A 12,145-nucleotide genomic window follows, 5' to 3' on the forward strand; every position below is an offset into this window, starting at 1 on the left:
TTAGGAGAATATGTATTTAAATATGATTTAAATATGTGAAGATGGTTTTGTGCAAAGATTAATTTAATATTTGATATTAAATTAATTAATATTTTTTTTAAAATTAATTTATGAAATTAATTTTAGAAAATTAACTTTTCAGTTTTAAAATCAAAATTTTGATTTTAAAATAAAATTGGAAAATTGGAAAACATGCACAAAATGGTTTTTTATGGTTTTCCATTATCATCTTCTTCATGCTCGCACAAAACCACTTCCTCTTCTTTATTAACTCCAAGCATGAGCTGCAAGCCATGCACATTTCTTCTTTGATATTCATCTGCAATAAATAAAGAAGAATTGAGTGATTTTAAGGCATGCATTCTACAGAAATTTTGAGAGAAAATTTCAGCTGAAGAAGAGTTCTTCAAAAACTGAGTGTTATGAGCTTCTCCTTGGATTTTACATTGCTTCAAGTTGTTCTTGAGTCCCACAACTCGGTCTAAAGCTCCAAGATGATAGTGGGGAAGATCTTGAGGTGGTTCACGATGATCTTTGGAGAAGACTGCTGCTGATTGATCGAGATCTTGAAGAGTTCTACAAAGGTATGATACAAAAACCCTCTTATTTAGATGAGCATGCTTTAGTTTCTGCCAAAATTAGTGAATTTGAATATTTATTGATCTTTGTTACTTCCACTACTTTTTATTGTACTCTTACATGTTCGGCTCGACAGCTCGACGGATTGGCTTGGTGGCTTCGACGTGGTCAACTTGGCGTGAATGGCTCAACAACTCAGGCTGAAATGGATAGATCCTTTCGACGTAGAGCTAAGGCGAATGAACCCATGAACAAAGAGTGGAAACGGCAAACGACACACAACCCCGACAGCAGAGGTTGACGATGCAACGACGGAGGAAGCGTGATTGACGATGCAGCAGCACACCAAAGCGTGAATGAAAATGAACGATTGAATTGTAGACGGAAGCACAAATGGAACTGAATCGTGGACGGAATCGCGAACAGAAGCGCAACAGAAAAAAATGCCTCCTCTACTGCAAGCGGAACTAGTAGACGTGGACAACTCCAGCGGCACGAATGACAATTGCAGATGGAAACAAAAACCTTGATGACTGAACAATGCACGGACCACGAGGCTATTGATGGTATGATGACAGAGGCTAAGCCTAATTCTTGGCTCAGATACCAAGTTGAAGATATTAATATGTATTTCATTTACAGAGAAGTGTAGGGTATATATACATCTCTTATACACATCTAGATGTGTATAAGAGACAGATGGTATGATGACAGAGGCTAAGCCTAATTCTTGGCCCAGATACCAAGTTGAAGATATTAATATGTATTTCATTTACAGAGAAGTGTAGGGTATATATACAACATAAAGGGACTAGAAATAGATCCTAAAAGGACTCAACCAACTCAAAGACCAAGTATACATTAACACCCTTGATTTACAGTTTTTAACTCTCTTTCGTGATTTATATCTTGTATTTAGTTTACTTATTTGCTTCTAAGTTCTCTATTCCAGAAGAAAGTGATGGTATATAAGTATATATGTTAGGTGCTCTATCAATTGAGTCATACTGTCACAAGTTTTTAGGTAATTCGAATATATAAACATATGTTAAAAAATACTTTTGGTTAGGTGTTTTGTCCATTGAGATATGTACGATAATTTGTAATGATTTAATCTTATATACTTTCAAAATTGTAATTTAGTCCTTCAACTTTAGTATGCAACAATTTAGTCTTTGTTTCTTACAATTTGTAATAGTTTATTTTTTGACACGAAATTTCAAGGATTAAAATGTTAGTCATATGAAAGGTCAAGGACTAGACATGTTTTCAATCCTATACAGCGAAACCTAAAATTAACATTTGGTCATTTGATAGCGAGGGCATTCATGGACTGTATGAAGGTGGAGGTGGAAATGCTTGGAAAGAAAACGTTTCCCCGTCAATTAGAGCATTTGCTATTTATCATATAAAATTTACAAGCAAGATGTTTAAAAAACAAACATAACTTGGAGGTGAATAGAGCTTCATCACGGACAACAACTGTACTATCTTCTTCCCTAAGACAATACATGTGATCACTCTATTGATGCTAACGCCACTCCTCTTCTTCCTCTTCTTCTTGGTTAATTTCTTCCTTTTTTAACTCTCCTTTTCTTCATTTCGTCTTCCATTGAAGCGATCCTAAATGGCCTCAACTTCGGTTCGCCACCGGCAACGATCATGAGAGCAGCCAGCAGGTAGAGCTGCTATTAGCTTCTAAACTCGACGGGCAAGTACGAGGGTGAAGAATTCGCTTGGCTGCTGGTATCACAAACAGTGGAAGCCATGGTTGAAAACCCTAAAGTTGATCTAATAAAAACTTCCAAAATTACCCAATTCTTAGCCTCCATGGTAGTCAGTTTGAGAGGTGAAAGATCAAAGAGTATTGAATTTTTTAAGATAGGTCAAAAGCATGAATGCAACGAGGGTTTGGAAGATCTAGAATATCAAATCTGCAAAACATATACACATAAATATGTAATATAAGAAAATATATGTATATAAATAAAAAAGTATATATAAGAGATTTGATAATACAAATAAAAAATAAAATGAAAGTCACAACAGCAGAAGATACACTATAAAAGTTATACTTAAATTTGAAATTTTAATCTAATTAAGGAGAAAAATCAAGAATTAAAATGAAGGTGAGGGCATTTTTGGAATCTATTAAGGGCAATCTCGGGATAAGGGAAAGATGGGCACGTGCAGGAGAGTCGGTTTGCTAAAATTCTTATTAATTTTCTGTTTTGCTATTTTTCTAATTGTAACCCAAAATACTTCTATAGATTTCAATTCCTCTAAATTTAAGCGGTTAAAAGAGTCCTCCAGCTTCGAGATAAAATGCTCTCAAACCCATGTCATAGACACTTGATCGATATGATAAAAGAGAGAAAAAAAAAACACATAATTCAATGAATTAATTGCACTTTTGAAATTTTAGGGATCTAGTAAAGACTAATTCCAAATTTTATGGACCACAAGCGTATCTCATGAGATGTAAATTGGAATAAATAGTTTTCCAAATTTGTGTTTGATAATAAATAAATATAGAAACATATAAAAAAGTGTGTGTGTGTTTGGCAAAACGGGTTTTTTTCTAAGTAAATTTATGGAAAAAGTATCTTTTTAGTCCTTAGGTTTCGGGTATGTTTCAAAATATTATACATTTAGTCTTTTAGTTTTAAGTTTGGTTTCAATTTAGTCCCTAGGTTTCAAAATGTTACAATTGTATTCTTAATATTTGAGTTTTGTTTCAATTTGGTCTCTATGTTTTAAGATTTTACATTTTTAACCTTAATTTTTCATGAAATACTTGTTTCCAATCGTCAATGTCTTTTAATTAATGGAAAATAATTATGAAGCAAAAATTTGAATCTAACTTTAAAAGTAATGGAAAAAATGAAACTTGATTCATTATAATTCTTTTAAACTTATTAAGATACATTAATAATAAAGACGAAAAATGAGCATCGAGTGAAAAATCGAAATTAAAAGTGTAAATCTTGAAATATGTGGATTAAATTGAAACAAAACTCAAGTGTCAAAGATTAAATTGTACATTTTGAAACCTAAGGACTAAATTAAGATATTTTTTTCTAAATTTATTTTACTTTAAGAGAAGACACATCTCCGACCCCAACTTAACTGGGATGGGATGAAAAAGCTCCATGAAATAGAAATCTTATATTATATTTTCGTTTTCTTAATTAAAAAAATATCAATTACAATCACATACATTTTTACAAAAAAAAAAAAAAAAAAAAAAAAAAAAAAAAAGCATTTTAGCAACATTTCTACAAAAACTTATTTCCAAATTAATATGAAAAAAAAAAAATCTTTGTAGATAGAACTTCTATATGGGCTTGTGTTGGCTATAAATAAATATAATTTTAAAATTTTAAAATCTAAGTTACTTTTTTCAAATCAAAATAATCCCTTGGTCGAACAAATGATCTCTTCTCTCACAATAAAAGAATAATATTTGTTCGAAGGGTATAAATATATTCAAATATACTTTTCTCGTTATAGAAGAAAATATTTGTTCCACCAACAATGGATTGAAACCACTTTTGAAATATAATATTTCATATTAAATTCATATGTTTTAGTAAATGAAAAGAAATTAACATATTTTTCAAAAACTAATATTAAAATACATGAGATTTTTATAATATTTTTATTTTTAAAACTTTATATATATATATATATATTATATTCATCTTAGGAAAATTATTTCGAATGGTAAAACTATTTCAAATGGTAAAACTGTTAAAACTATTCACAAGATATAGCAAAAATTTAGAACTATCAATTATAGATGCGGATAGACATTGATAGACTCCTATATTTATCTATCTATCAGCGTCTATTATTGATAATTTTAAAATTTTATTATATTTGATAAATATTTTAAATTATTTTTACCCTTTCAATTTAAGTTGAAATGCGTTGAATAAAAAATAACATTAAAAGTTTTTCACCTTAATATGAGATGAATGCATGATTTGAATCATTTCACTCCTCTATGCATTCTTTATCTTTCTTTCATCCTCAATCCCCCAATTTTCCATTGATTTTTTGGTATCTCAATCGTTTCTGCAACTAATATCTTTAATTGCGGGAAGTTGTAGTTTCTTTGTAGCTTTGATCTTGCTTTTGTTTAATTTCTTGTGGTAGGAGTTAGATAGCCATGGATTTTGACCTTTTGAACAACCCCCATCCACACCCATTGTTCTTCATTGAAGAGGGGGAGAATGATGAAGTGCTTTTCTGCAGTAGATGTCATCGATTGTTGCAACCGCCGGCATTCAGCTGCTCTGACTCTGACTGCAACTTCCATATCCATCAATCTTGCATCGACCTTCCTCCTCAAATCCACAACCGTTTCCACCCTCAACATCCTCTTTCTCGGACCACCAACAACTACTTTTGTATTACCTGTTGGCAAATGCCGTCAGGTGATGTTTATCAGTGCTATAGATGCGGTTTTCAAATTGATGTCAAATGCGCCATCGCTGACACAAAAGCCAGTGGTCTTCGGCGAACGAAAGGTAACGAGTTTCGGCATTTTAACCATCTTCATACATTGACCCTTCAGCGAGAACAAAACAGAGAAACCGATGAAATTGTTTGTGTTGTTTGTGGATTGCTTATAAAATCAGGTTCTTATTACTTCTGCTCTTATTGTGATTCCCATTTTCATCAACAATGCGCTGAGCTGCCGCGCGAGATGTTAAACTCTGATTTTCATGAGCACCCTTTATTTCTTCTTCCCAGAAGCTCTCCCCAAACCATATGTAATAGTTGCAAAAATGACTGTGGAGAGTTTGTCTATAACTGTTCCTTGTGTGAATTCAACCTTCATATTGCTTGCTTACAATCTTTCAAACACAAACACACATTCACCAAATATAGGAATAGGACACAGTTTGTTTGTCGAGCATGTGGTGAGGAAGACTATGGATTCTCTTGGTATTGCATCATTTGTCATCTTCCGGTTCATAAAAAATGTGCTGAATTGCCGTTAACCTTGAGGATATTTGGACACCGACTCCATGATCTTAGCCTCACCTATTTTCGTGATGGGGTTGATTATGTTGGGAACAAGATTGATTGTAAGATCTGCGGGGAGAAAATAAGGACCAGATATGCTGCATATGGTTGTTACAATTACAAATGCAACTACTTTGTCCATTTGGGTTGTGCTCAAACCCAACGTGTCGACTTTAACTTGTCAATGGATGCTCTTGATTCTGCCGATGATGAAGACATCAAGACTGAGATTTCTGGCTCTAAGATTCAACATTTCATTCATCACCATAGCTTGAATTTGTTTTCCTCTGAGGAGGAGTTTGGACAAGACAAAGTTTGTGATGGTTGTATGAAGCGCCTTTCAGGTCCATCTTTCGGTTGTGAGGAGTGTGATTTCTTTGTCCACAAAGAATGTCTTGAATTGCCTAGAAAGAAAAGGAACTTCCTCCATCAACATAGGCTTGATCTCATATCAATCTCGAATTTCGTCTTCCAATGCAAAGCTTGTCTCAATTATTTCAATGGCTTTGCCTACCATTGCCAAACATGTCTCTCCACATTTGACACCCGATGTGCCTCAATCAAAATTCCATTTATACACCCTGCTCACCAACACCCTTTATCTCTTGACCGCACGAACAAAGACCACACATGTGAGGGTTGTGGGGAGGGGGTGAAGCACAAGGTAGCGTTTCGATGTGTTGACTGCAACTTCTATTTGGATGCAGGATGTGCGACACTGCCACTTGGAGTAAGATACAGATTTGACCCACACCCTCTAGACCTGACATTTATAGAGGACGAAGAAGAAGAAGAGTATTGTTGCGATATCTGTGAGGAAGAAAGAGAGCCAGGGTTGTGGTTCTATGGCTGCCAAAAGTGCAGTTTTGCTGCACATTTGGACTGTGCTGTTGGGATGTTTCCTTACGTGAAGTTAAAGAAGCATGAAGCTCATAAGCATGGGATGAAATTGGGAGTGAAAGAGAAGGAAGAGCACTGTGTGGCTTGTGGTGAATCATGTGCTAAGGATTTGGCCTATGAATGCATTTCCAATTGCAAGTTCAAGGTGCATGCCATTGGGCCGTGTTACCACAGCCAGGTAGTGCAGGGGAGTTTGGCTTTCACCAACCGTTGCTTTTACTCTCATGGAGTTGGACTCCCCCAACACACAATTCAAAAGTAAGTATGCCCATGATGCACACTTTTAACTCTCTTTTGTTATCTATCTTGTATTTGGTTTGATAATTTGCTTCAAGCTCTTTATTCCAAAAGAAAGTGAGGGTATATGAATATATATGTTGGAGGTTTTATCCATTGAGCCATACTCTGACAATTTTTTAGGTAATTAGAAAATATTAACATCGGTTAAAAAACACTTTTGGTCCGTGAACTTTCATGAAAGTAACAATTTAGTCCATGCACTTTAGTTTGTAACGATTTAGTCTCTATACCTTCAAATTTGAAACTAAGTCCTTAAACTTTAATATGGAACAGTTTAGTCTTTTTTTTATAATTTATAATAGTTTATTTCCTAACATGAAAGTTCAAAAACTAAAATGGTAGTCTTATGAGAGTTAGGGAGTAAAAGTGTTTTTGAACATATACAGCAAAACTTAAAAATTAACATTTAGTCATTTGATAGCGAGCGGATTCTTATAAATATTGGACCATATGGAGGTGGAGGTGGAAGTGCTTGGAAAGAAAAGGTTTTCACGTCAATCAGAGCATTTTCTATTTATCATGCAGCATGGATTTACTCTTTTCAAATTCATTATGAGAAGAACGGTGAGTCGATATGGTCAATGAAGCATGGTGGAGATGGTGGTTCCAGATCTGAGGTTACCTCAAAAACTCTTCACAAATATTTTATTGTTAAATTTGTTTTCCTCAATGAGATTGAGATTCTAATGTAGCTCGTAGAAAATTCTTGATCCGCCTTGTTTTATCAATGATTTCCAAGACTTAAAGAGATGGAATCTGATTGAACTAAATTACGATGTTTACAGGTTGTGTTTGATCATCCAGATGAATATCTTGTTTCAGTTCATGGCTATTATAGTAGCTTAAGGGATTGGAGTATTGCAGCCACTGTTATCCGATCTCTGACATTGGAAACAAATAAAAGAAGTTATGGGCCGTTTGGTGACGAAGATGGAACCAAATTTTCATTCCCAGTGGGAAAAAACTTCTCTGGCCTCCATGGAAGGTCTGGTTCTTTTCTTGATGCAATTGGAGGCTATTCTATTTGGACACAACAGCCTCATCCTCTTTAGAGAAAGTGTATCAACACTCAACACTTTGACAATTTTATGATGCTAAATATGTTCCAATATAAACAAAAGAAAAGTATTATTTTGTTCATATTTATTTCCAGAAGGAAAAACCTGCACCCAATAAAATCATGTCATGTGGTAATTTTTTTAATTTAAATTATTTTTATTTGTTTTTTTCCTATGTATAAAAAATGAAAAGCATTGGGAGGTTGCACTTAATCATTGCTCTTTCTATAGCTTATAATCAAATTTATAGGCAAGACGTTTAAAAGAAAAAACAAAATTTTTGGAGCTTCTCTTTAGAACATGCAAGTTTTATTCGTTTTAAAAATAAAGTTGTTTAATTGTAGCTAAAGAAAGCTTAGCTCAACTGAAATCTATATATGTTAACGTCTACGAAATTTGTGGTTTATCACTCAACCCCTATTGTACTAAAAAAAAAAAGCTATTTAATGGTAACATGATTTGCTTGATCACAATTCTCTAATGGACAAGTGTTTGAAGGTTAAATGTCCAATTTTCAAATGTATTCAAATTTTACTTAAATAATTTAGAAAATTTCAATGATAGTGATTAAAATAATTTTCTATACAAATTTCAAAGTCTAAAATAAAACATTTAATAGTTTAAGAATCATGAATATGGGAAAAAAATGAAGTATCACAATAGATCAACATAAGATGAGGTGGCTGAGTATAAATAATATAAAGTCCTGACCAAATTATTCTAAAACTAGTATGTCTGTTTCCAAACAAGATATACAATTGAAAAAAAAACTATTATAAGTCAATAATTCTCTATTTTGCTATTATATTATGTTGTATTTTGTATTATCATATTTAGGAAACAGATATATGAAGATGAAATATGCTGTACTCGATGAATTGGATAATAAAGATTTGGGAGCATGTGCTCATTTTCATAATTTACTGCCCACCAACGTCACAAATTGTTGCATAATTATTGAATATAGTGTCTAAACGAAGCTTCTTTCCAAAATAATATATACAGTTGGAAAATTTTGGAGCAAGTTTAGTAATGGAGTTTCATTCACAAGCTGGCTTGGTATCAAAGCTACTAAGACAAATTGCAAAGGCTTGGAAAGCTGAAAGAGGATAGCGATAATCCATCGTGAAAATATCCTTCCCAATCTTACCAAACTGCAAAATTACTCTCTCTTGTTCAGCTGCGGATACATTTTGACTTGTCTCCGCTGCGGCAACCAGCTGAAAGTTCTTCACTGAGGCGACCGTGACACGCCCTTTGAAGTTTAAGCACCAACACTGAAGCTGCTCATGCCATCTCGGAGCTTTGTTCTTCAATACTAATGGAGCTATCGATTCTTGAGGGTCAGGGGACTCGGTTGGGGACTCGGTTATCGGCTTCTTTCCTTTGCAAATTGGTGTTGATGGATGATGCTCGTTGATACAGTCTTTAAACTCTGTTGGAGTTGGGGCAGTGCCACCCTCCTCCACTGCTGCAACAGGTATTGAATGCATGGTGCACCTCATTCTTCTTGGACCTCTGGTGCGGAGGACGTTGAGCTCGTAAGCTACGGCAGCGACTTTATAGTTCGTTGGAGTTTTACTTGGAGAGACCTGTTTCAAATGGATTCTTCTTTTCGATCTACTGGTTCGCAATTTTGGGTCATGAGGAGGCTGACTGTCATAAATTGAAAATTTGGTCCCCAGAAAATTTGACCTGATTCATCATCAACATTTAGCTCATTAGTTAAAAGGAAATAAACCTCCTGCAGTGCGTCAGAAATATAAACAAACCAGCCTAACTGTGGCCATGGCTCACCTCAACTTTCCTATGTAATGGTTGCTTGCTCGAGAGAAGTCGTCTGGAACTAATGATACAATGAAATCTGTACTCATTGCTCGTCGGATTCTTTTCGCAGTTAGCAACAATTTACTAAGATTACCCGACAGGGCTGTAATTGAAACACAAAAGATCTGATTAGACATGTATTATATAACATGGAGAGGCCAAAAAAAGAACAAACAAACAAAACAAAACAAAACAGAAAATCATATTGTTTGATAATTTTTACTCCTTTTTTTTTTCAAAATCCAAGCGAAACTCTTAAATTTTCAAAAAAAAATAAATAAGTAAAATAAAGCTTGCTTTTGGTTTTTGAAATTTGGTTAAGAATTCCAATGTTCCTTGAAGAAGGTGAAACCATTAAGAAAAAAAAAGTGAGTAAAATCAGCACAAATTTTAAAAACAGAAAATTAAAAATTGAATAGTTTGAAAGGAGTTTGGATGATTTAGGATTGGGAAGTTGGATTTCTGCAGAGAATTTTGAGAGGTGGGTATCAAAAATCTAAGGATTGGTTTGAATTGATTTTCTAAGTGTTTAAATTTTTTTACACTTAGAAACAGAAGCACAAAATCAATTCAAACAAGCGAGTAAATCAACTTATGCACCCCACTTTTATAATACAAACGTAACCCATGAACCAAAGACTCAAAAACATTGGTCTCTTTGAACCATTACTGACTAGACTTTCTTCAAACTTTACTTAATAGAGAAAAAGGATTTTGGATAATCGAAAAGAAGATGGAATTGTTGCATATTTAGAAATTTAAAACACTTTGATACGAAGCTTCACAATGACAAAGAAAAGTAGCTTTATTCACTAAAAGAAGGCGTAATCCACAATCTAGATTGAAAAGGAGGATCCTATAAAGGCAAAATAGTTCATAGAAGAAGAAAAAAGAGAAATACCAGGGCTTAGCCCGAGATAGAGTCGAAACGTTGAAGTTGCCCTTTCTCTCTTAATGAAGCATTGGATCGGAGTGTCCCTTGGTCCCGGCTAATATATTAACCCAAATGCAAAGAAGAACAGACTAAAACTTAGAGCCCTGTTTGTTAAGGAACTCAAAAACTTTCTTGAAAGTAACTAAGGATGAATTGAAAATACCTGCTTCAGAGAAATTGGGAAAGTGATCCACCCACACTGTTCGGGAGTCCTAACGACTTCCTTTGTAACTATCCGCCATGACCTGCAAACTGAAGCACAAGTAACAACATCCCGGCGAGAAGGCCAAGAGGTTTCACTCGCTTCCACTCGTTGAATTATATCCAAAAGAAGCTCCGGAGGCAAATTCGCCCAACGGCTCTGTTCAATCGGAACCGGAGAAGATGAAGAAGGCTGTTCCGGTACAATATGCGACTTTCCGAGATGACGCATTTGAACTCCCTCCCTAACTTTCCTCGATGAATTCCCACTGCCTTCTCGTATTTCACTCATCTCACGAATAATGCCTCTCAGAGGCATCGTGACAGCAGTTTCAATTCACTAAACACAAACACGATTGAAATTTAAAACTCTGATTCAAATCTCCAACAAACTCAACGAAAAAACAACAACAAATTAGCATGATACATTCAAATCATCAATCCTAGATGAGTAGGTTCGTTGAGATAACAGATTAAACACGTAAAACAAACAGAAATACTCATCAAACGATATTAAACTAGAAATTGAAAATTACAATCGGGTTCTTCACATATTACCGGTGCATTACGAAACCGAAAAAGAAAAATCATTCGATGGAGAAAAGAAAAGGGCGAACATATGAAGACAAGGAGAGCCACATACCGCAAAAAATGAGAACAGCAGCGGAGAGAAATAAATACTCCGAGTGATTCTGCAAAACTCGGAGGATTTTGATGGATCGAATTAGAGAAAATATAGCGATTAGCGTTTTTCCCTCCACCTTGAATCTCCCTTTTAAATCGAAAAGGCAGCAATGTCTAGGAAGTTGCAAACGGCTTTTGAAGGAAGAGGGAGAGACAAGAGAGAGAAAAAGGCTAAAAGATAAAAAGCTAGAAGAATTTTTTAAAAGCCTCTGTTATTCCACAACAGTAGGTCGTCTCCTCCGTCGTCACCGTTATCGACCGCCGCTGCCGTCTGGCCGTCGCCGTCGCCACCTCCGTCACGGCGAGAGCCAGAGCCACAAAAACGGCTCTTCGATTTTCGTCCCTTAGAATCTCAATTCCTCATCGTCATCGGATTATACGATTATTTAACCACCCCGTTTCTCGGTTCTCGTCCGTTCAACTCATGGACGATTCTATTCTGTAGTCGCTCACTCCGAAATATCCGTGTTCTGTAGGACACTTGCCGATGTGGATGCTTTTAGTTGGTCAACTATGGTGAGGTCCATGTTTTGCTGTGGTGGTCTCTCTGTAGGAAGTGCAATGCACGTTCTTGGCAATTGCATTGAACCATGGCCCGGCCTCACGTGAATGTTGCATTATTAAA

The 12,145-nt window shown here is 35.1% G+C and overlaps 2 protein-coding genes across 4 annotated transcripts; one reads left to right on the plus strand and one right to left on the minus strand.

Annotated features, from left to right (window-relative positions):
- The first annotated feature begins 4,547 nt into the window (after positions 1–4,547).
- On the plus strand, positions 4,548–7,941 carry LOC120085338. 3 transcript variants are annotated; one of them, XM_039041272.1, is made up of 4 exons: positions 4,548–5,114; positions 5,226–6,774; positions 7,238–7,433; positions 7,602–7,941. In XM_039041272.1, the coding sequence occupies exons 1-4, from the start codon at positions 4,754–4,756 to the stop codon at positions 7,866–7,868; spliced, it is 2,373 nt and encodes a 790-aa protein (XP_038897200.1). In that variant the 5' UTR covers positions 4,548–4,753; the 3' UTR covers positions 7,869–7,941. The 3 variants fall into 3 exon arrangements, with proteins under 3 accessions (XP_038897200.1, XP_038897199.1, XP_038897201.1); XM_039041271.1 differs by having other exon boundaries at positions 4,548–6,774; XM_039041273.1 differs by lacking the exon at positions 7,238–7,433 and having other exon boundaries at positions 4,548–6,774; positions 7,602–7,802.
- Positions 7,942–8,752: 811 nt separating this feature from the next.
- LOC120086626 (tubby-like F-box protein 5) lies at positions 8,753–11,893 on the minus strand. The gene is made up of 5 exons (XM_039043364.1): positions 11,480–11,893; positions 10,799–11,176; positions 10,603–10,690; positions 9,672–9,804; positions 8,753–9,569 (listed from the first exon to the last, which is right to left on the minus strand). The coding sequence occupies exons 2-5, from the start codon at positions 11,153–11,155 to the stop codon at positions 8,915–8,917; spliced, it is 1,233 nt and encodes a 410-aa protein (XP_038899292.1). The 5' UTR covers positions 11,156–11,176; positions 11,480–11,893; the 3' UTR covers positions 8,753–8,914.
- Between the last annotated feature and the right edge of the window lie 252 nt (positions 11,894–12,145).

This window comes from Benincasa hispida, chromosome 9 (assembly GCF_009727055.1).
Source record: "Benincasa hispida cultivar B227 chromosome 9, ASM972705v1, whole genome shotgun sequence".
In the NCBI taxonomy this organism is placed as follows: Eukaryota; Viridiplantae; Streptophyta; class Magnoliopsida; order Cucurbitales; family Cucurbitaceae; genus Benincasa; species Benincasa hispida.

Excerpts from the sequence above, each read along its gene's own strand:
- LOC120085338 (XM_039041271.1), top strand. The coding sequence starts at position 4,754 with ATGGATTTTGACCTTTTGAACAACCCCCATCCACACCCATTGTTCTTC. Across the intron at positions 6,775-7,237 it reads CCCCAACACACAATTCAAAA|CGAGCGGATTCTTATAAATA; the intron begins GTAAGTATGCCC and ends GTCATTTGATAG. Across the intron at positions 7,434-7,601 it reads ATGGTGGTTCCAGATCTGAG|GTTGTGTTTGATCATCCAGA; the intron begins GTTACCTCAAAA and ends CGATGTTTACAG.
- LOC120086626 (XM_039043364.1), bottom strand. The coding sequence starts at position 11,155 with ATGCCTCTGAGAGGCATTATTCGTGAGATGAGTGAAATACGAGAAGGC. Across the intron at positions 10,691-10,798 it reads TCCCAATTTCTCTGAAGCAG|CCGGGACCAAGGGACACTCC; the intron begins GTATTTTCAATT and ends TTAATATATTAG. Across the intron at positions 9,805-10,602 it reads CTATCTCGGGCTAAGCCCTG|CCCTGTCGGGTAATCTTAGT; the intron begins GTATTTCTCTTT and ends TTTCAATTACAG.